The 20090-nt window shown below is 44.5% G+C and overlaps 1 protein-coding gene and 1 non-coding gene across 2 annotated transcripts in view; one reads left to right on the top strand and one right to left on the bottom strand.

Annotated features, from left to right (window-relative positions):
• Positions 1 to 4109, top strand: part of LOC140495617 (sodium- and chloride-dependent neutral and basic amino acid transporter B(0+)-like) — a 91135-nt gene extending 87026 nt beyond the window's left edge. The window contains exon 14 of the mRNA XM_072594616.1: positions 3972 to 4109. Coding sequence (XP_072450717.1) covers positions 3972 to 4109 — 138 coding nt within the window. The remainder of the gene's footprint in view (positions 1 to 3971) is intronic.
• Positions 4110 to 17763: 13654 nt separating this feature from the next.
• On the bottom strand, positions 17764 to 17837 carry trnai-aau (transfer RNA isoleucine (anticodon AAU)). The gene has a single exon. It is a non-coding gene; the product is annotated as a tRNA-Ile (tRNA).
• Positions 17838 to 20090: the final 2253 nt, after the last annotated feature.

Genomic DNA, 20090 nt, shown 5'->3' with positions numbered 1-20090 from the left:
TATGGATGATCAGACACTTCAAAGCCTTTTATCCACAACACCCACAATCCTGTACACCACAGGTAATCAGAAATCTATCAATCTCTAATTTAAACATTCTCAAAGACTGACTCTGTGGGAAGAAATTCCAGACCCTCTGAGTTTAAAAAAATTCTCATCGTTTCCCCCTTATTTTTATATTGAGCCACCTGGTTCCAGATTTCCCAACCAAAGTAAACGTCTGACTTGCACCCAACTGGACCAGCCATTTAAGTGTTAAGGTAGGCTTGGCATCCCCAACATGCTGAAGGAACAAGAGGCAGGGGAGGGAAACATGGTCATGTGGTCTGCAGCAAATCACTTAGCCTGACACAGCCTCAGCCTGAAATAGTTCAACTCATCTGAGAGTGCTGGGTCACATCAAGGTGCATCATAAAGGCTATGCACACTCTTACACTCTCACTAACCTCCCCAACACTCACAATTCTACCATGGTCCCCATTCACACACTCACCAAACCCCTTCACTCTCACAATCCCAACAATGCCACCCACTTATTTGCACTCATCACACTCATACTCACCCACCTCCTCACACCCACCATCCGCTCTACACTCACACCCACCAACCTTCTGACACTCATTCACTCTCCTCACACTCAAACTCACCCACCTCCTCACACTCACCTACCCCGACACTCTCTCACACCCATCCACCTCCTTACACTAACACTCACCCACCCTCCTCAAGTTCATCCATCTCCTCACAAACACACACACATACACATGTGCGCACACCCACACGCACACACATAAACATACACACGCGCACACACACGCAGACACCCCAACTTCCTTACACTCATTACCACCAAGCCCCCTCACTCCCACACCCACCAACCCCATTCACACTCACATCCACCAACCCCCCTCACTCTCTATGCACTATCCCCCTCACACTCACACCCATCAAAGCCCCTTTCCTCACACCCACCGACCCGCCTCAATCTCACACCCACCGACCTCCCTCACTCTCACACGAACCAACCCCCATCACTCACACCCACCAATCCCCCTCATTCTCACATCCAACACCCCTCACTCTCACACCCAATACCTCTCACTCTCACACCCACCAATCTTCCTCACTCGCACTTCCACCAACACCGCTCAGTCACACCCAACAAGCCCCGTCACTCTTACAGCTCTGCGGATGCTGCCTGACCTGCTGTGCTTTTCCAGCACCACACTCTTGACGCACTCAAATTTACACCGACTGACCCACCTCATTCTCACATCCACCAAACCCCATCACACTCACACCCATCAAACCCTTTCACTCTTATATCCACTAACCCCCATACTCTCAAGCACAACCCCCCTCACTCTCACACCCACTAAGCCCCCTCATACTCACACTCACCAAACCCCGCTCACACTCACACCCACCAAGCCTCCTCACTCTCACTTCCACCAATCCCCACTACTCTCACACTCACCGACCCTCCTCACATTCAAACCACCAACCCAGCTCACACTCACACCCATCACCCCCCTCACTCTCCTTTCCAACAACTACGCTCACTCTCACATCCACTAAACTGCCTCACTCTCACATGCACTAATCCCCATCACTCACACCCAACAAGACCCCTCACTCACACACCCTCCAACCCCCCTCACTATCACACCCACCAAATCCGCTCACTTTCACACCCACCAAACTGCCTCAGTCTGACACCAATCAACACCCCTCTCACTCAAACCTACCACCCTCATCAATGTCACACCCACCAACTCTCCTCACTCTCACACCCACCAACACCCATCACTTTCACACCTACCAAACCACCTTATTCTCACACCCATCACTCTCACACCCACCAACTCATTCACTCTCACACCCAACAACCCCTCCCACTCTCACATCGACCAACTCCCCTCACTCTCACACCTGCCAATTCCCCTCACAATCATACCCACAACACCCCTCACTCACAAACCCAGCAAACCCCTCTCTCTCACACCACCATCCCCATCACTATTATACCCACCTATCCTCCTCACTGTCATACCCACCAACCCCCCTCACATCACACCTACCAATCCTCCTCACTCTCACACCCACCAAACCCCCTCACTCTCACACCCACCAACCCCCCTCACTCTCAAGACATCTTGGAGTGCAGGTTCACAGTTCCTTGAAAGTGGAGTCACAGGTAGATAGGATAGTGAAGAAGGTGTTTGATATGCTTTCCTTTATTGGTCTGAGCATTGAGTATAGGCATTGGGAGGTCATGTTGTGGCTGTACAGGACATTGGTTAGGCCACGTTTGGAATGCTGCATGCAATTCTGGTCTCCTTCCTAGCAGAAGGGTGTTGTGAAACTTGAAAGGGTTGCGAAAAGATTTATAAGGATGTTGCCAGGGTTGGAGGGGTTGAGCTACAGGGGGAGGCTAAACAGTTTGGGGCTGTTTTCCCTGGAGCTTCAAAGGCTGAAGGGTGACCTTTTAGAGGTTTAAAAAAATCATGAGGGGCTTGGATAGGGTAAATAGACAAGGTCTTTTCCCTGGGGTGAGTGAGTCCAGAACTAGACAGCACAGATTTAGGGTGAGAGGGGAAAGATATAAAAGAGACCAAAGGGGCAACTTTTTCATACAGAGGGTGATACATATATGGAATGAGCTGCCAGAGGAAGTGGTAGATTTGAACAATTACAGTATTTAAAAGACATCTGGATGCATATATGAAGAGGAAAGGTTTAGAGGGATATGGGCCAAATGCTGGCAAATGGGACTAGATTAGATAAGGATATCTGGCCGGCTTGGACGAGTTGGACCGAAGAGTCTGTTTCCGTGCTATACATCTCTATGACTCTATGACACACTCACAAACACCCTGACTCTCACACCCACCACCCCCACTCCCTCACTCTCACACCTACCAACCCGCCTCTCTCACACTCAACAACCCCTCTCACTCTCACACCCATCAACCTCGTCTCTCTCACACTCAACAACCCCTCTCACTCTCACACCTACCAACCCCCTCTCTCTCACACTCAACAACCCCTCTCAATCTCACACCCACCAACCCCCTCTCTGTCACACTCAACAACCCCTCTCACTCTCACACCCACCAACCCCCTCTCTCTCAACTCAACAACCCCCCTCACTCTCACACCCACCAACCCCCTCTCTCTCACACTCAACAATCCCTCTCACTCTCACACCCACCAACCCCCTCTCTCTCACACCCACCAATCCCCCTCACTCTCACAACCAGCAATCCCCCTCACTCTCACACCCACCAACCACCCTCTCTCTCACACTCAACAACCCCTCTCACTCTCACACCCACCAATCCCTCTCACTCTCACATCCACCCACAATCTCAAAATAAATTATAAAATTCTGACTTATAATTACTCTATCCCCGCTATTTCTTTACTACTACTTTATGAATGAACTCTTCCTCACTGCAAAATACTACATTCAGTGCCACCTGTCCTTTTATTGGGCAGTGATTTACACAGCTATATTTTCTCCAATGTCCTCCCCTACCGCTGCTCACTGCTCCTGCAAACTCCAGCCACAACAAGGCAGCTGGTCCCTTGCTCTCTCCATGGGGAGCAATCCCTCCCTCTAGCCCCCCCCCTTAACCTTGAGTGTTGGGAAATGAGTCAGAATGGGATGGGATGGAGGGTTGGGACAGGGGCAGCTTTCTCATACCTTTGTGTCATCGTTCTTCTGCTTTCCCAAGGAAACTAGGACACAGCCATTCCAACTGCTGCTTAGGTTCCCTTAAATATAGAGCTTTACATGAACAGGTAGGAGCTGACACTAGGACTCCGGGACTGGTCAGGAATCCTGGAGCAGGGATTGACATCCTCATTGCAAAATAAATTGATTGAGACTGGGATTCCTTTCTCTGGTTAGGGGTTAATGATTTGGTTAAAATTAGGTCAAAATACTTTTGCTTTTCCTTTCGCAGAAATTTACAACCGCTTTCAAATCAGCCCCTGATTGGGGTCCGTACTTGGAACAGCATAGAGGGGCAAGATACAGGAAAAGGCCTGATTTACCAGAAGCCCATGTCACTATGGAAACTCTGTCATTAGGATCTTTATGAAATTTTAATGAAAAATGTATTCTTAACTTGTGATCAATTGTAAAATCCTCTTCTCTTCTGGTGTTCATTCATTGTAATTTCAATGGGGATTCTCTTGTGCAGCCAGTAAATCATTCAGCACAATTTATCTCTGCTCTGCATCTTTAGTTTTCTGTTTGAATCTGTTTGGGTCTGTCCAGCTGAGTGCTTCTGCCTCTCAATTTTTCTCATGTGGCTCTAACTCAACCTCAATTTCTCAATATCTATTCTTGTCGTATGGTGTTGAACTTACAATTTATTTTTTTACTCACTACAATCCTGCAGCGTTCACTTTTTCAAACTCCACAATTGTGTGGACAGTAATTCTTTTCAGGTTAACTGCTGCTGTCTCTCTCTTTCTCTTTCTCTCTCTCTCTCTCTCTCTCTCTGTACTGATCCCTGTTTGAATTCTGCTTGCACTAATCTTTACTTTGGTGCAGCTGAATGTATTGAAAAAACAAGAGGAGACTTTGATTACTCAGTCTGTCCACTTTCTGACTTTTGACGAGTATTATTTTTAATAACCTATAACCACATTTAATGCACAACATCTCCAATTGAAACAATTCATCAAAGTTAAAAAAAAATTGCACATGCTGGAAATTTGAAACAAAAGCAGAAATTGCTGGAAAAGCTCAGCAGCTCTGGCAGCATCTGTGGAGAGAAGTCAGAGTTAACATTTCGGGTCGAGTGACCCTTCCTCAATTCCAAGACAGTCAGTTCAAGGGCAATTTGGGTTAGTCAAAAAATTCCAGTCTTGCCAATGACGCCAAAATCCCATTCCAGAATAAAGAAAAACTGATTTTAATATTAAAGACAAAAAAAAATTGCAGATGCTGGAATTCAATGCAGACAGGCAGGAAGCTGGAAGAACACAGCAAGCCAGGGAGCATCAAGAGGCAGAGAAGTCGATGTTTCAGGTGCAACCTTTCTTCAGGACCCGAAACGTTGTCTTTTCCACCTCCTGATGCTGCCTGGCTTGCTGTGTTCCTCCAGCCTCCTGCCTGTCCACTTGTGATTATAATATGGCCCACTAGGAGGCTAACAAAGTTCAACAATTTGTTTGAAAATGTGCAAGATCAAATAACTTCTATTACTCTAGATTTTGATAAGATTGGCTTTGATGGGATGAAACAGATGGTCCTCAGAAAGGTGAGGAAATATACTAATGCAGTAAAGAACAGGGAATAAGTGAGAGGTTTTCAAAAAGGAATTCAATATGACACAGAACCAGCTCACATACCTAATGGATAAGGGTTCTTTTCCCAAAGAAATGACAATCACAGACAACCAGAGAGATAAGATAGAAAATGAAAGTAAAAGGCAAAACAGAGAGAAATGCAAAAAAAATCAGCATAGATCCTGGCGAATGCAAAGAGCAACAATGGGTGATAAAGCAAAGGGTTCGAGCTATTAAAGGGAGAATGGAAGCAGTTCACAAAGGGTATAATAACCAATCTGATAACTTCTCTAAGTGCATTTGAGAAATAGTGCAGCCTGTAGCAGTGTGGGCCCTATGATCCTTGATAATGATGATGCTTCCAATGACAACAAGGAAATGTCGGATATGTTGAAATGACTTTGCATCAGTGTTTAGTTCAAAAGGCTGCTAGTGGATCACAGATGTGATTCAACAAAATCAAGGAGAGCAAGAAAACAACACTAGAGAAAATTGGTGTATTAAAACATGGCAAATTCCCCAAACCAGGTAGTTTCCATCTAAAAATGAAGTAGGTTGGAGCATTGCAGGCAGTGTCATAGAGTCTTACAGCACTGAAACAGACCATTCGGTTCAACTAGTCCATGCCAACCATAATCCCAAACTAAACTAGTCCCAACTGCCTGCACTTGGCCCATACTCCTCCAAATATTTCTTCCGAAATACCTTAACAACAGTCCTTCAATATTGTCTCAATGTGTGAATCATTTGTTTAATTGGAAAATGCTCTGCACTGTGGTATATAAGAAAGATAAGAAAGCAAAAACAGATAATAAAAGACCAGCTAGTCTGAAATCTATTGACAGGAAAGCATTAAAGTTAAAAATTAAGAATAGGGAGACAAATGCCTTGACATGTTTCAACTGATCAGAGACAGCTGCCATGGTTTTTTATGACTGGTTAGTTTCCTCCTTCCACATTCCAGAAATAAATATTCACCATCTCTAACAGCCTTCCTAGTGAGAAGTCTGGTCTTCCATTAGTGCATGTCATGTTGCTACTTCACTGTGTTCTGGACCTTGCAGTCACCCAGAATGCTAGTACCCACAGCCCGATATCACGTGCATAAATCAGGCCCATCACCTCTTCAGCTCACCTCTTCATAGAGTCTGCAGCACCTAATTCACTCTGTGCAACACAATTTGGACCTTCCTTCAAAATGCTATTGATCATCCAACAACAGCATCAAGCAGCATTGGGATTCAGAACCAGTTCCAAACCTGAAATGAAAATTCTCTCTGAAGAGTCTGGAAAGGGCCCTACATGGATCAAGTGAATGTGCAAGCTGGTGGAGGACATTTGGGCAAATTGACCTTGGTAGGAAAAACTGAAACACTCCATTTTTTTTAATATACAAATGTTGATGTTGAGAGAAATTGGTTGTCCTCAAACATGAAATAAAGGAAGACATTTTGTAAGCACAACAAATGGGAAGGCAAATCACCTTATTGGGATTGTATTATAGAGCCCCTAGTGGTCAGAGGGAAATTGAGAAACAAATTTGTAAGGAGATCTCAGTTATCTGTAAGAATAATAGGGTGGTTTGGTAGGGCATTTTAACTTTCCAAACATAAACTGGGACTGCCATAATTTTAAGGGTTTAGATGGAGAGGGATTTGTTAAGTGTGTACAAGAAAATTTTCTGATTCAGCATGTGGATGTACTGACTAGAGAAGGTGCAAAGCCAGACCTATTCTTCGGAAGTAAGGCAGGGCAGGTGATGGAGGTGTCAATGGGGGAGCACTTTGGGGCCAGTGACCATAATCCTATTTTAAAATAGTGGTGGGAAAGGATAGACCAGATCTAAAAGTTGAAGTTCTAAATTGGAGAAAGGTCAATTTATACAGTATTAGGCATGAATTTTCAAAAGCTGATTGGGTGTAGATTTCATAGAAAAAGGGGTGATTAGAAAATGGGAAGCTTTCAGAAATGAGATAACAGGAGTCCAGAGAAAGTATATTCCTGCCAGGGTGAAAGGAAAGGCTGGTAGGTGCAAAGGATGTTGGATGACTAAAGAAGTTAAGGTTTGGTTAAGAAAAAGAAGGAAGCATTTGTCAGGTATAGACAGGATAGATCAAATGAATCCTTGGAAGAGTATAAAGGCAGTAGGAATATACCTAAGAGGGAAATCAGGAGGGCAAAAATGGGACATGAGATAGTTTTGGCAAATAGAGTTAAGGAGAATCCAAAGGATTTTTACAAATACATTAAGGACAAAAGGGTAACTAGGTAGAGAATGGGGCCCCTCAAAGTTAGCAAGGGGGCCTTTGTGTGGAGCTGCAGGAGATGGTGGAGATACTAAATGAGTATTTTGCATCAGTGTTTACTGTGGAAAAGGACATGGAAGATATTGAATGTGGGGAATAGATGGTGACACCTTGAAAAATACCCGTATTACAGAGGAGGCTGTCTTGAAACACATAAAAGTGGATAAATCCCCAGGACCTGATCTGGTGTACCCTAGAACTCTGTGGGAAGCTCTGGGAGTGATTTCTGGGCCTCTTGCTGAGGTATCTATCATCGATAGTCTCAGGTGAGGTGCCGGAAGACTGGAGGTTAGCTAATGTGGTACCATTATTTAAGAAGGGTGGTAAGGACAAGCTAAGGAACTATAGGCCAGTGAGCCTGACATTGGTATTGGGCACGTTGTTGGAGGGAATCCTGAGGTACAGGATGTACATGTATTTGAAAAGGCACACACTGATTAGGGATAGTTAACATGGCTTTATGCATGGGAAATCATGTCTCATAAACTTGATTTGAGTTTTTTGAAGAAGTAACAAAGAGGATTAATGAGGGCAAAGCAAGAGACATGATCTATATGGACTTCAGTAAGGCGTTGACAAGGTTCCCAATGGGAGACTGATTAGCAAGGTTGGATGTCATGGAATACAGGGAGAACTCGCCATTTGGATACAGAATTGGCTCACAAGTAGAAGACAGAGGGTGGTGGTGGAGGGTTATTTTTCAGACTGAAGGCCTGTGACCAGTGGAGTGCCGCAAGGATCGGTGCTGGGTCCTCTACTCTTCATCATTTATATAAATGATTTGGATGCGAGCATAAGAGGTACAGTTAGTAAGTTAGTAAGATTACACCAAAATTGGAGGTATAGTGGACAGCAAAGAAGATTACCTCAGATTACAACAGGATCTTGACCAGATGAGCCAATGGGCTGAGAAGTGGCAGATGGAGTTTAATTCAGATAAATACGAGGTGCTGCATTTTGGGAAAGCAAATCTTAGCAAGACTTATCCACTTAATGGTAAGGTCCGAGGGAGTGTTGCTGAACAAAGAGACCTTGGAGTGCAGATTCATAGTTCCTTGAAAGTGGAGTCACAGGTAGATAGGATTATGAAAAAGGCGTTTGGCATGCTTTCCTTTATTGGTCAGAGTATTGAGTACAGGAGTTGGGAGGTCATATTGTAGCTGTACAGGACATTGGTTAGGCCACTTTTGGAATATGAGGTAAAAACAATGACTGCAGATGCTGGAAACCAGATTCTGGATTAGTGGTACTGGAAGAGCACAGCAGTTCAGGCAGCATCCAAGTAGCTTCGAAATCGACGTTTCGGGCAAAAGCCCTTCATCAGGATTGCCCGAAACATCGATTTCGAAGCTACTTGGATGCTGCCTGAACTGCTGTGCTCTTCCAGCACCACTAATCCACTTTTGGAATATTGCTTGCAATCCTGGTCTCCTTCCTATTGGAAGGATGTTGTGAAACTTGAAAGGGTTCCGAAAAGATTTACAAGGATGTTGCCAGGGTTAGAGGATTTGAGCTATAGGGAGAGGCTGAACAGGCTGGGGCTGTTTTCCCTGGAGCGCCAGAGGCTGAGGGGTGACGCTATAGAGGTTTATTAAATCATGAGGGGCATGGATAGGATAAACAGAAAAAGTCTTTTCCCTGGGGTGGGGGAATCTAGAACTAGAGGGCATAGGTTTAGGGTGAGAGGGGAAAGACATAAAAGAGACCTAAGAGGCAACGGTTTCCTGCAGACAGTGGTACGTGTATGGAATGAGCTGCCAGAGGAAGTGGTGGAGGCTGGTACAATTGCAACATTTAAAAGTCATCTGGATGGGTATATGAATAGGCAGGCTTTGGAGGGATATGGGCTGGGGGCTGACAGGTGGCAATAGATTGAGTTGGGATATCTGGTCAGCATGGACAGGTTGGAACGAAGGGCCTGTTTCCGTGCTGAACGTCTCTAACACTCTATTACTCTATAAATGGTGTGGAGTTCTTTATTGCAAAGGCCTCGGAGTGCAGGAGTAAAGAAGTTTGTTGTAATTGTACAAGGCTTTGGGGACTACTGTATCTAGAGTACATAGTCGTGATCTTCTTATCTAAGAAAGAATATAATTGCCTTTGAGTCCAACAGAAGTTTACTAGATTGATTTTGAGAATGAAAATGTCTATAAGGACAGATCAAGTCAAATAGGTCAAATAGGCTGTAGAGTTTAAAAGAATGAGCAGAAAGCACATTAAAACATATTTGATCGTGACATAGTTTGGCAGGAGAGGTTATGTCCCCAGAATAAAGTGTCTCACCAGAGCATACACGCTTAGGATAAGATAACAGCCATTTCAGTCTAGGATGAACATTTCTTCATAACAAAGGATTAGAGTCGTCACCACGCTCCACTCCCTAGAGAACTATGGATCTTCTGTCAATTAATATATTCAAGGTTCAGGGCAGCACGGTGGCTCAGTGGTTAGCATTGCAGGGACCAGGGAACCGGGTTCAATTCAAGTTTCTGACGACTGTCTGTGTGGAGTTTGTACGTTTTCCCTGTGTCCACATGGATTTCCTCTGGATGCTCCAGTTTCCTCCCACAGTCCAAAGATGTGCAATTTAGGTGAACTGGCCATGCAAAATTGTCCATAGTGTTAGGTGCATGAGTCAGAGGTAAATGGATCTAGGTGGGTAACTCTTTGGATGGTAAGTGTGGACTTGTTGGGCCAAATAGCCTGTTTCCACATTGGAGGGAATCAAATCTAATCTAATGTTGATAACTTTTTTATTGTAAGTGAATCAAAACAAATGTAAATCTAGGGAGGAAAGGGAAGTGTAGCCTCAGGATGGACTGTGACCTTATTAAACTGAAGAACAATTTTGAAGGGTCAGAAGGTCTAATTATTATGTTCCAACAAGATCACTGAACTACATCAAATTACATAAGTTCTGGATTAGTTAGTGGATCAAGGATAACAGAGAGATGGCCGGAGAAAGGCGTTGAGAAACATCAGTCATGAGCAAATGACACAGCAGACTCGATGGATCGAATGGCTTAGAAAAGGGAGGCTTTTGTGACGTTGAGACGAGATGGTTCAGTTGAGGTGATGGTAAGTTACCACCGTGGGCGGCAGGGTGGAACAGTGGTTAGCACTGCTGCCTCACAGCGCCAGAGACCCGGGCTCAATTCCCGCCTCAGGCAACTGTCTATGAGGAGTTTGTACATTCTCCCCGTGTCTGCGTGGGTTTCCTCCCGGTGCTCCGGTTTCCTCCCACAGTCCAAAAATGTCCAGGTTAGGTGAATTGGCCATGCTAAATTGCTCGTAGTGTTAGATGAAGGGGTAAATGTAGGGGAATGGATCTGGGTAGGTTGCTCTTTGGAGGGTCTGTGTGGACTTGTTGGGCCGAAAGGCCTGTTTTCACACTGTAAGTAATCTAATCTAATCTAACCATTAACAAAGAAGGATTTAAGGATACAGCTAAGAAGAGCAATGAGGAGACATGAGCAGTCTTTAGCAGGTAGAATAAAGGAGAACCCTAAAGCTTACTATAGGTATGTGAGGAATAAAAGGATGACTAAGGTAGGAATAGGGCTAGTCAAAGACAGAAGTGGGACATTGTGTGTGGACCCTATGGAGATCGAAGAGGTGCTAAGTGAATATTTCTCATCTGTTAACTCAGGAAAAGGAGAGTTTTATGGAGGAAAAGACTGAGAGATGGGCTATTAGACTAGAAAGGATTGAGGTTAGTAAGGAAGAGGTGTTATCAGTTCTAGAGGTGTGAAAGTAGATAAGTCCCCTGGGCTGTATGAGATTTATCTAAGGGTTCTCTGGGAAGCTAGGGAGGAGATAGCAGAGCCTTTGGCCTTGATCTTTGCATTGTCATTGTCTCCAGGTTATAGTACCAGGGGACTGGAGGATTGCAAATGTTGTGCCCTTATTCAAGAAGGGCAGCAGAGATGACCCAGGTTATTATAGACCAGTGAGACTTACTTATGCTGTAAGAAAAGTTTTGGAAAGGATTATAAAAGATAGGATTTATAATCATCTACCAAGCAACAATTTGATTGGAGATCATCAACATGGCTTATTCAAGGGCAGGTTGTGTCTCACAAACCTCACGGAGGTTTTTGAGAAGGTGACCAACCATGTGGATGAGGGTAGGGCAGTTGACATGATAAACATGGACTTCAGTAAAGCCTTTGATAAGGTTCCACATGGTAGGCTATTGGAGAAAATACAGAGTCATCGGATTGAGGGTGATTTAGCAGTTTGGATTAGAAACTAGCTTTCTGTAAGAAGGCAGTGAGTGGTGGCTGATGGAAAATATTCAGCCTGGAGTCTGGTTACTAGTGGTGTGCCACAAGGATCTGTGTTGGACCAATGCTGTTTATCATTTTTATAAAAGACTTGGACGCAGGCATAGATGGATGGGTTAGTAAGTTTGCAGATGACACTAAAGTCGGAGGAGTGGTGGACAGTGTAGAAGAATGTTGCAGGATGCAGGGGGACTTGGATAAATTGCAGAATTGGGCTGAGAGGTGGGAAATGGAGTTCAATGCAGCTAAATGTGAGATGATTCACTTTGGGAAGAATAACAGAAAGGCAGAACACTGGGTTAATGGAAAGATTCTTTTTAGTGTGGATGTGCAGAGGGATCTTGGTGTCCATGTACATAGACCACTTAAAGTTGCCACCCAGGTTGATAGGGCTGTTAAGAGTTATATGGTGTGTTAGGTTTTATTGGGAGAGGGATTGATTTCCAGAGCCATGATGCCATGCTGCAACCATACAAAATGTTAGTGTGGCCGCACTTAGAATACTGTGTGCAGCTCTGGTCGCCCCATTACAGGAAGGATGGGGAAGCATTGGAAAAGGTGCAGAGGAGATGTGCCAGGATGTTGCCTGGTCTGGAGGGAAGGTCTTATGAGGAAAAGCTTGGGTTTGTTCTCATTGGGGAGAATAAGGCTAAGAGGGAATTTAATAGAGACATACAAGATGATCAGAGGATTAGATAGTATAGACAGTGAGAGTCTTTTTCCTAGGATGGTGATGTCAGCTTGTATGAAGGGCATAGCTGCAAATTGAGGGGTGATAGATTTAAGACAGATATCAGAGGCAGGCTCTTTACTCAGAGAGTGGTAAGGGCATGGAATGCCCTGCCTGCTGATGTAGTAAACTCAGCCATATTAGAGGTATTTAAACAGTCCTTGGATAAACATATGGATGATGATGGGATAGTGTAGGGGGATGGACTTAGATTAGTTCACAGATAAGCGCAACATTGAGGGCCAAAGGGCCAGTTCTGTGCTGTATTATTCTATATTCTATATTCTATATCTTATGGTCAATCTAGTGTTCAACATTTGTCTTTTCAAAATTTGACTAGTTCTGTGATCTTCCATTGTACCAGCTCCTACTGACCTTCACTGACTCCCTATCCCCAAATGCCTCCCATGTAAAGTTTTCATTAATTTGTTTAAATGCTTTGCTCATCATTAAATTTGTAACATGCAGAAACTCCTGCCATTGCTGCTCCATTGTCTTCTCTGCTAAGCCCCCCTTTCCAATCAACTCTGACCAGCTCCTCCCTCATGCTTTTGTACTCAATTGTAATACCATTACATCGGATCCCAACTTCTCCCTCTCAAGCTGCAGGGTGAATTCTATCATATTATGGTCACTACCCCCTTAGGCTTCCTTCACATTAGGCTCCTTAATCAAGTCTGCCTCAGTACACAGCACCAAATCCAGAATTGTGTGTTCCCGAGTGGACTCTACCACAAACTGCTCCAAGAAAACTATCTTGTAGACATTCTACAAATTCCTTTTCTTGTGAACTGCTAACAACTCATTTTCCCAGTTCACTTGCATATTGAAGTCCCCTATGATGATAGTAATATTGTCATTCCTATTTGCCTTTTCTATCTCCTGACGTATTTTCTTCCCCACATCCTGACTACTGTTAGGACACAACTTCCATCAGGGTCTTTTCTCCTTTGTGATTCCTCTACTCATACAGATTCTGTGCTTTTCAACTCTATATCAGTTCTTGCTATTGATTTAATATCATTTATTTACAATAAGGCCACCCCACCTTCTCTCCCCATCTGGCTGTCCTTTCAATAGGCTGTGTATCTTTGGATATTCAGTTCCCAGCCCTGATCCCCTTGCAGCCATGGATCTGTGATACCCACAACATTGTAATCTGTGCTGCAAGTTTATTTACTTTGTTTCATAAACTGTATGTGCAGTTGAGTACAACACCATCAGTCTTACATTGACTGCCCCCTTCTCCTAGTTGTCCTCATATTTGCTGTGCCTGAAGTTAGACTCCTGACCTTTTCTAAACACAACGGTTGGAGGAAGAACGCCTCATTTTCCGCCTAGGAACCCTCCAACCACAAGGGATGAACTCAGATTTCTCCAGTTTCCTCATTTCCCCTCCCCCCACCTTGTCTCAGTCAAATCCCTCGAACTCAGCACCGCCTTCCCATCCTGCAATCTTCTTCCTGACCTCTCCGCCCACACCCCCACTCCGGCCTATCACCCTCACCTTGACCTCCTTCCACCTATCACATTTCCAACGCCCCTCCCCCAAGTCCCACCTCCCTACCTTTTACCTTAGCCTGCTGGACACACTTTCCTCATTCCTGAAGAAGGGCTCATGCCTGAAACGTCGATTCTCCTGCTCCTTGGATGCTGCCTGATCTACGGTCTAGAAGGACAAGGACAAGGACAGCGGATACATGGGAACACACCATTAACAAATTCCCCACCATTGTGACTATATTGCCAATCTTCCAATGTTACTAAGTCAAAATCCTGGAACATAAATGTAGTTGTCCCTATGTCCCAAGGAATGCCACAGTTCAATGAGACACCTTGATACCAACGTCTCCAGGACCATTAGGGATGAGTAACAAATGCTGACTTTGTCAATGACATCCACATACCATGAACAAATAAAAGATAAGCCAGATTTTTTTTTGATTCCTGTAAACTCCTATTTTCTGACAAAGCTCACTTACCATTATCGTGAGGGTCTGCTAGTTTTTTAAAAGTTAATTGAGTACAAAATAGAATTTGCAAAACAAATCAGGGCCTTTCCATACTTTTTGATTATATTTCAAATTTGTCATATGCAATGACACAAGGGAACAATTAGTGGTAGATTAACATTATGCACCTCATTGACTTTTTTTTTGCACAGAGAATGGTTCGCATTCCAAAGAACCTAGTGGATGTGAGTACAGTTACAATGTTGAAAAGATATTTAGATAAGTACATGAATGAGAAATGTTTGGAGTGATCTGGGCCAAATGCAGGAAGGTGGGACTAGTTTAGAAGCAAAAACAAAAGTTGCTGGAAAAGCTCAGCTGGTCTGGCAGCATCTGTAAGGCGAATCCGGTGTTAACGTTTCGAGTCCAGTGACCCTTCCTCAGAACAGGTTTAGTTTGGAATTATGGTCAGCATCAACTGGTTGGCCAAAGAGTCAATTTCCATCCTGTATGACCCTACGCTATGACTGCATTGATATCAGAATAACACTAATGTCAGTGACTAATTTGAAGGGTTTTTTTCCACAATGGTTTCATAATTTTACCACTGGATGGTGCTATAGCGTCACTCTTTCTTTGTGTTTGAGGTCAGTGGATTAACGTTCAAGTTTATTCCAGGAGCTCCACAACTAACATGCCCAACACACAATACTCGCTACGCTACCCTCCACACCCCGACCATTTAATTAATAATAGGCTCACCTAAGCCTCACTCATTAACCACTGCAGCAAGTGTCACATCCACCCCTCACAGCTTGCACTTACTGACCGTTCTTGAACCTGAATGGTGCGTCATCCAAACACATTACATCATGTGATTGTGCATAAAGGTGCAAGCAAACGAGTTATTTTATTTGCTGGGATGTAAAATACATTGCAAAGACAAAACAAGCACAAGCAGAATCTGTAAAGATTACAAAAAAGGAATCCTGATAGCGACTGAATCAATTTTGATGTAAGTCATGGCAAGAGAGAAGAAATAAGAACAAAGTCTAAGAAACTAAGTTTGAGGAGACAGGTATAAAATAATAACTTGGAATGTTTGCCTCAGTCAGCGAATCATAACTAGAACCTATCAGTAGCTGCACTCCAAGGGTAAGCTGAGAAAGACATCCTGACATTGCTGAAAGAATTGAAGATTGCTTTATAGCTTAAAAATGTGTTGCTGGAAAAGCGCAGCAGGTCAGGCAGCATCAAAGGAGCAGGAGAATCGACGTTTCAGGCCCGAAACGTTGATTCTTCTGCTCCTTGGATGATGCCTGACCTGCTGCGCTTTTCCAGCAACACATTTTTAAGCTCTGATCTCAAGCATCTGCAGTCCTCACTTTCTCCGAAATTGCTCCGAAACTGACCAGATATTTAAATTCTTCAAACCAACTACAGTCTCCCTTCAGAACAGAAACCTCCTGTAACCAACCAGGAAAATTGTCCTACTTACCTGACCACCTGACCACATCCCTTTAACCCCTAAAACTCACCCTGTCAATAACCAGCAACACGAAACCCACTCGCCCTCTTTAATGACTGGAAGCCACTGCCCTCCCCACCAAGTAATATTAATCCCATTGAAGTCAACAGCCTAAGTCAGCATTCCCCAATGCTTTTCCCCATCCTTTCAATTTGATACTTTCACTCTCATCCCCTCCATACTGTTACCTTCACTCTCTCGATACTCTCTGATTGCATTTCTTTCCATCTTCTTCCATGTTCGCTCCAAGCCTACTAAACCCTGTTATCACATGTGTTTCCTCCCCTCAACGTCCTCCTGAACTTGATATTGTCTGAATGTCTCAAGGCCACAGAGGATCCATTATTTGCATTTCAAATTCCAATGCCTGGTTATGTCAATGTGGAAATACCTCGTAAAAAGTAAAATGCTCACCCATTATACCTGAAGAGATTTTCAATACTTTTTAAAAATCAAATTATGTAAGCAGCTAATTAGCAGCTAGCAGTTATCAATGAAGAAACTAGAGGGGCCTGATAAGAGGAAGGCTAGCTTTAATTAAAGCCATTCCACATCTATTAAGCAGAAGGTACACTCTGGTAGTAGCAAGTCATTCTGCAGGCTGGGAAACACATTCTGAGCAGCAAGAACCCTGAACAATGTTGCTTCAAACCAGAAAGAGAACTCTGCAGTTCACTGTTGGAAAGCTTGATGCAGGAAGCTGTAAGAAATAGAGAAAAGCACCATCTAGAGGTCTCTAAGAGGATTTCCAGGCACATATTGTTGGAGCAAAATCTCTGCGCACCAACACTAAAATTCCACCTCCTGGATACAATGCCAGAAGAAAGTTCACTGACCTCTAGTGGGTGATTGAGGTCACTGGATGAATCTTCAAGTATATTCACCCACAATTCTCGCTACACCACTCTCCCACACTCCAATCACTCATATAATCATGTGTTCCACCTTAGCATCACTCATTAACCACTGATACTCACACCCAGTTCTCACAGCTTGCACTCACTGACTGTCATTCTACCCCAACTGATGCATCACCCAAACACATGACACCACCCTGATTTTCACTCCTCTCTCCCACTGCCTCTCCATCTCTCTCAGGATATGATGTGGAGGTTGGACTGGAATGAACAAAGTTAAAAAAATCACACAACACCAGGTTATAATCCCACAGGTACTTCCAAATAAACCTGTTGGACTTTAAGCTGGTGTTGTGTGATTTTTAACTCTGTCTCACAGGATAAGTTGACCCATAACACAGCAGCAATGTATCGACAGGGAACAGGCAACCTTGATCACTATTCCCTGCTCTAAGAGCACAGGACTCATAGAATCCCTACAGTTGGAAACAGGCTCTTCAGCCCAATAAGTCCACATTGACCCTCCGAAGAATATCCCACCCAACCCATTCTACATTTACCCCTAATGCATCCCTGAACACTATGGGCAATTTAGCATGGCCAATTCACCTGACCTGCACATCTTTGAACTGTCGGAGGAAACCCACACATCAGTTGCCAAGGTGGGAATTGAACCCAGGTCCCTGGCACTGTGAGGCAGCAGTGCTTACTACTGAGCCACCATGCCACCCCAAAGCAATGGCAAACACATACCCTGCATGCATGAACCTGTGACTTGCAAATCCCAACAACATACCTGGTCAGTGTGGGGATTGAACCCACAACCTTGGCGTTATTAGCGCCATGCTGTAACCATCTGAGCTAACTGACCAACTATAACCATGCTTTTGCCTGGAGTCTTTCAGGATGACAGTATCAAACGTTGGAGAAACTGAGTAGGTCAGGGCAGCATCTGTGGAGAGAGAAACAGTTAACGTTTTGAGTCCAGTTTGAATCTTCTTCAGAACTGAAAGTTGTTGAATAGAGGGTTTTTTAAATACTTTTGACAGAGGCAGAGAAGGAGCAAAGAGGAAGATGGTGCCGAGCACCTATGTAGGGCTGTTAATAGTGATGGAAGAGAAATAGAGATATGGAGTGGGTGTATATTAAGGTGTGAAAGGGAGAGAATGGGTCCTTTCTACTGAGACCAAAGTAAACAAAACAGAAACAAGACAACGCTGTCAGAGAAGGCATGGGGGAGAGAGAATGTAAAAAAAATAGAGATCAGGCATAATGTGGTCAGTTTCTGAAGTTATTGAATTCGATATTGAGACCTGTAGATTATAAAATGCCTAAGAGGAAAATGAGGTCTTGTTCCTCACACTTGCATTGGGCTTTGGTGGAACATTGCAGAAGGCCCAGGTCATAACTTCTATAAGACCAACAGCAGACTGGGTGACCACATTGCAGAACATCTCTGCTCTGTCCACAGCAATGACCCTGACCACCCAGTTTCCTGCCATTTCAATAGGTCATCTTACTGTCATGCTAAAATTTCTGTTTCAGATTTCCAGCATCTGCAGTATTATCCTTTCATTCCAGGGTGATAGTATGACTGTTCCTAACTCACCTTCATTCTGCACCCTCAACCCACAATCTCCAGGCTGCAGAACGTATAAATTAGCACATGTTGTTGCTTCATGCCCACCCTCCAACCTTGTGTTCACGCATTCCTACCCTAATGTCTCCCTTCAGTCATATACAGAAGAACATCAATTTAAACATAGAATCCCTACAGTGTGGGAAAAGGCCCTTTGGCCCAACATGTCCAGACTGACCCCCTGAAGAGTAACCCACTCAGACCCATTCCACCTATTCTATATTTACCCCTGATGAATGAACCTAGCCTACACATCCCTGAATGGGGAATTTTAGCATGACCAATTCACCTGACCTGCACATCTTTGGACTGTGGGAGGAAACTGGAGTACCTGAAGGCAACCCACACAGACACAGGGAGAATGTGCAAACTCCACACAGACAGTCGCCTGAGGCTGGAATCAAACCCAGGTCCCTGGTGCTGTGAGGCAGCAGCGATAACCACTGAGCCATCGTGCCACCCATAATGCAGTTAGTTAACAGTCAGAGTGAGAAGAGTATGAACTGACTGAGAATCAAGACACTGAGGGATGGGTCACAATATCACTAGATCCAACACCTACGGCTCAGGTGCTGGCAAGATGTGTTATTCCTAGGATAGTCTAGCCACAGAGTCTGCACAATGGCACAAAGTGATGAAACCTTGGGTAAGGTCACACTGCAGCTGGCCAAGGGCAAAGGTCAGTGTGAGGGCCAGCTCTCTGAAGAGCTCATTCATGAGCTCTCTTGCCAAGGTGACAATCGCAGCAGGGCAACATTGAGAGAAAAGTCCAAAACGAGTACACCTGAGAAATGTATTGGCAGAGAGCCAGCCTGCCCTCAGTCTGCTGCTCACAGAAGTGTTCAAGCGCAACTTGGCTGAAGGTTTTGTGTGGAGCTCAGAGTTGATGCCATGCTCATGTGGAAATGGTAGTCGGTTCCTTAAGGACCATTTGCAGGATCGGATGGTTGATATCTCACCTGCCTCTTGCCTTCCTCCTCCTCCATTCACTGCTCCCCACCCCCTCCTGCACTCCCCCAACCCCTTCTCCTGAGGTGACCATTGAACCCGTGGTGTCAAGGACTGTACCTAATGCTAAGGATTCCCATGAGCCAAGCCACCAGCTGAACCCTGGAAGGTATTTCCCACATGGTTCATTTCTCTTCAGTATTCCCATGACATTTCCCGTGAGTGGTCACCACGCAAGTGCAGCCCACGTGTGGTGGTTTTGCAGAGTGGACGACTTCACCCGGGGAATTGGATGGACAGCATTTTGACTTGGGGTTGTGGTGTTTACTGGAACTGACGCACAATAAACCCCTCACACCTGCTGCCAGAACAGTCGACATTCACCAACACACAGCGTTCCAGGCATGGGTAACCTAACAACTAACTAGAGGTTGCACCCCTCCCTATTACAATGCCTCTCCCACTGAGATGCTGTACCCATCTCCATGTAATCAAGGAGTCCCTGTACCAGGGGGAAATCAACAACCTGCTAAAGCC

The sequence above is a fragment of the Chiloscyllium punctatum genome, chromosome 25 (assembly GCF_047496795.1).
Source record: "Chiloscyllium punctatum isolate Juve2018m chromosome 25, sChiPun1.3, whole genome shotgun sequence".
Classification (NCBI taxonomy): domain Eukaryota; kingdom Metazoa; phylum Chordata; class Chondrichthyes; order Orectolobiformes; family Hemiscylliidae; genus Chiloscyllium; species Chiloscyllium punctatum.
This window is presented reverse-complemented; position numbering and strand designations above follow the sequence as displayed.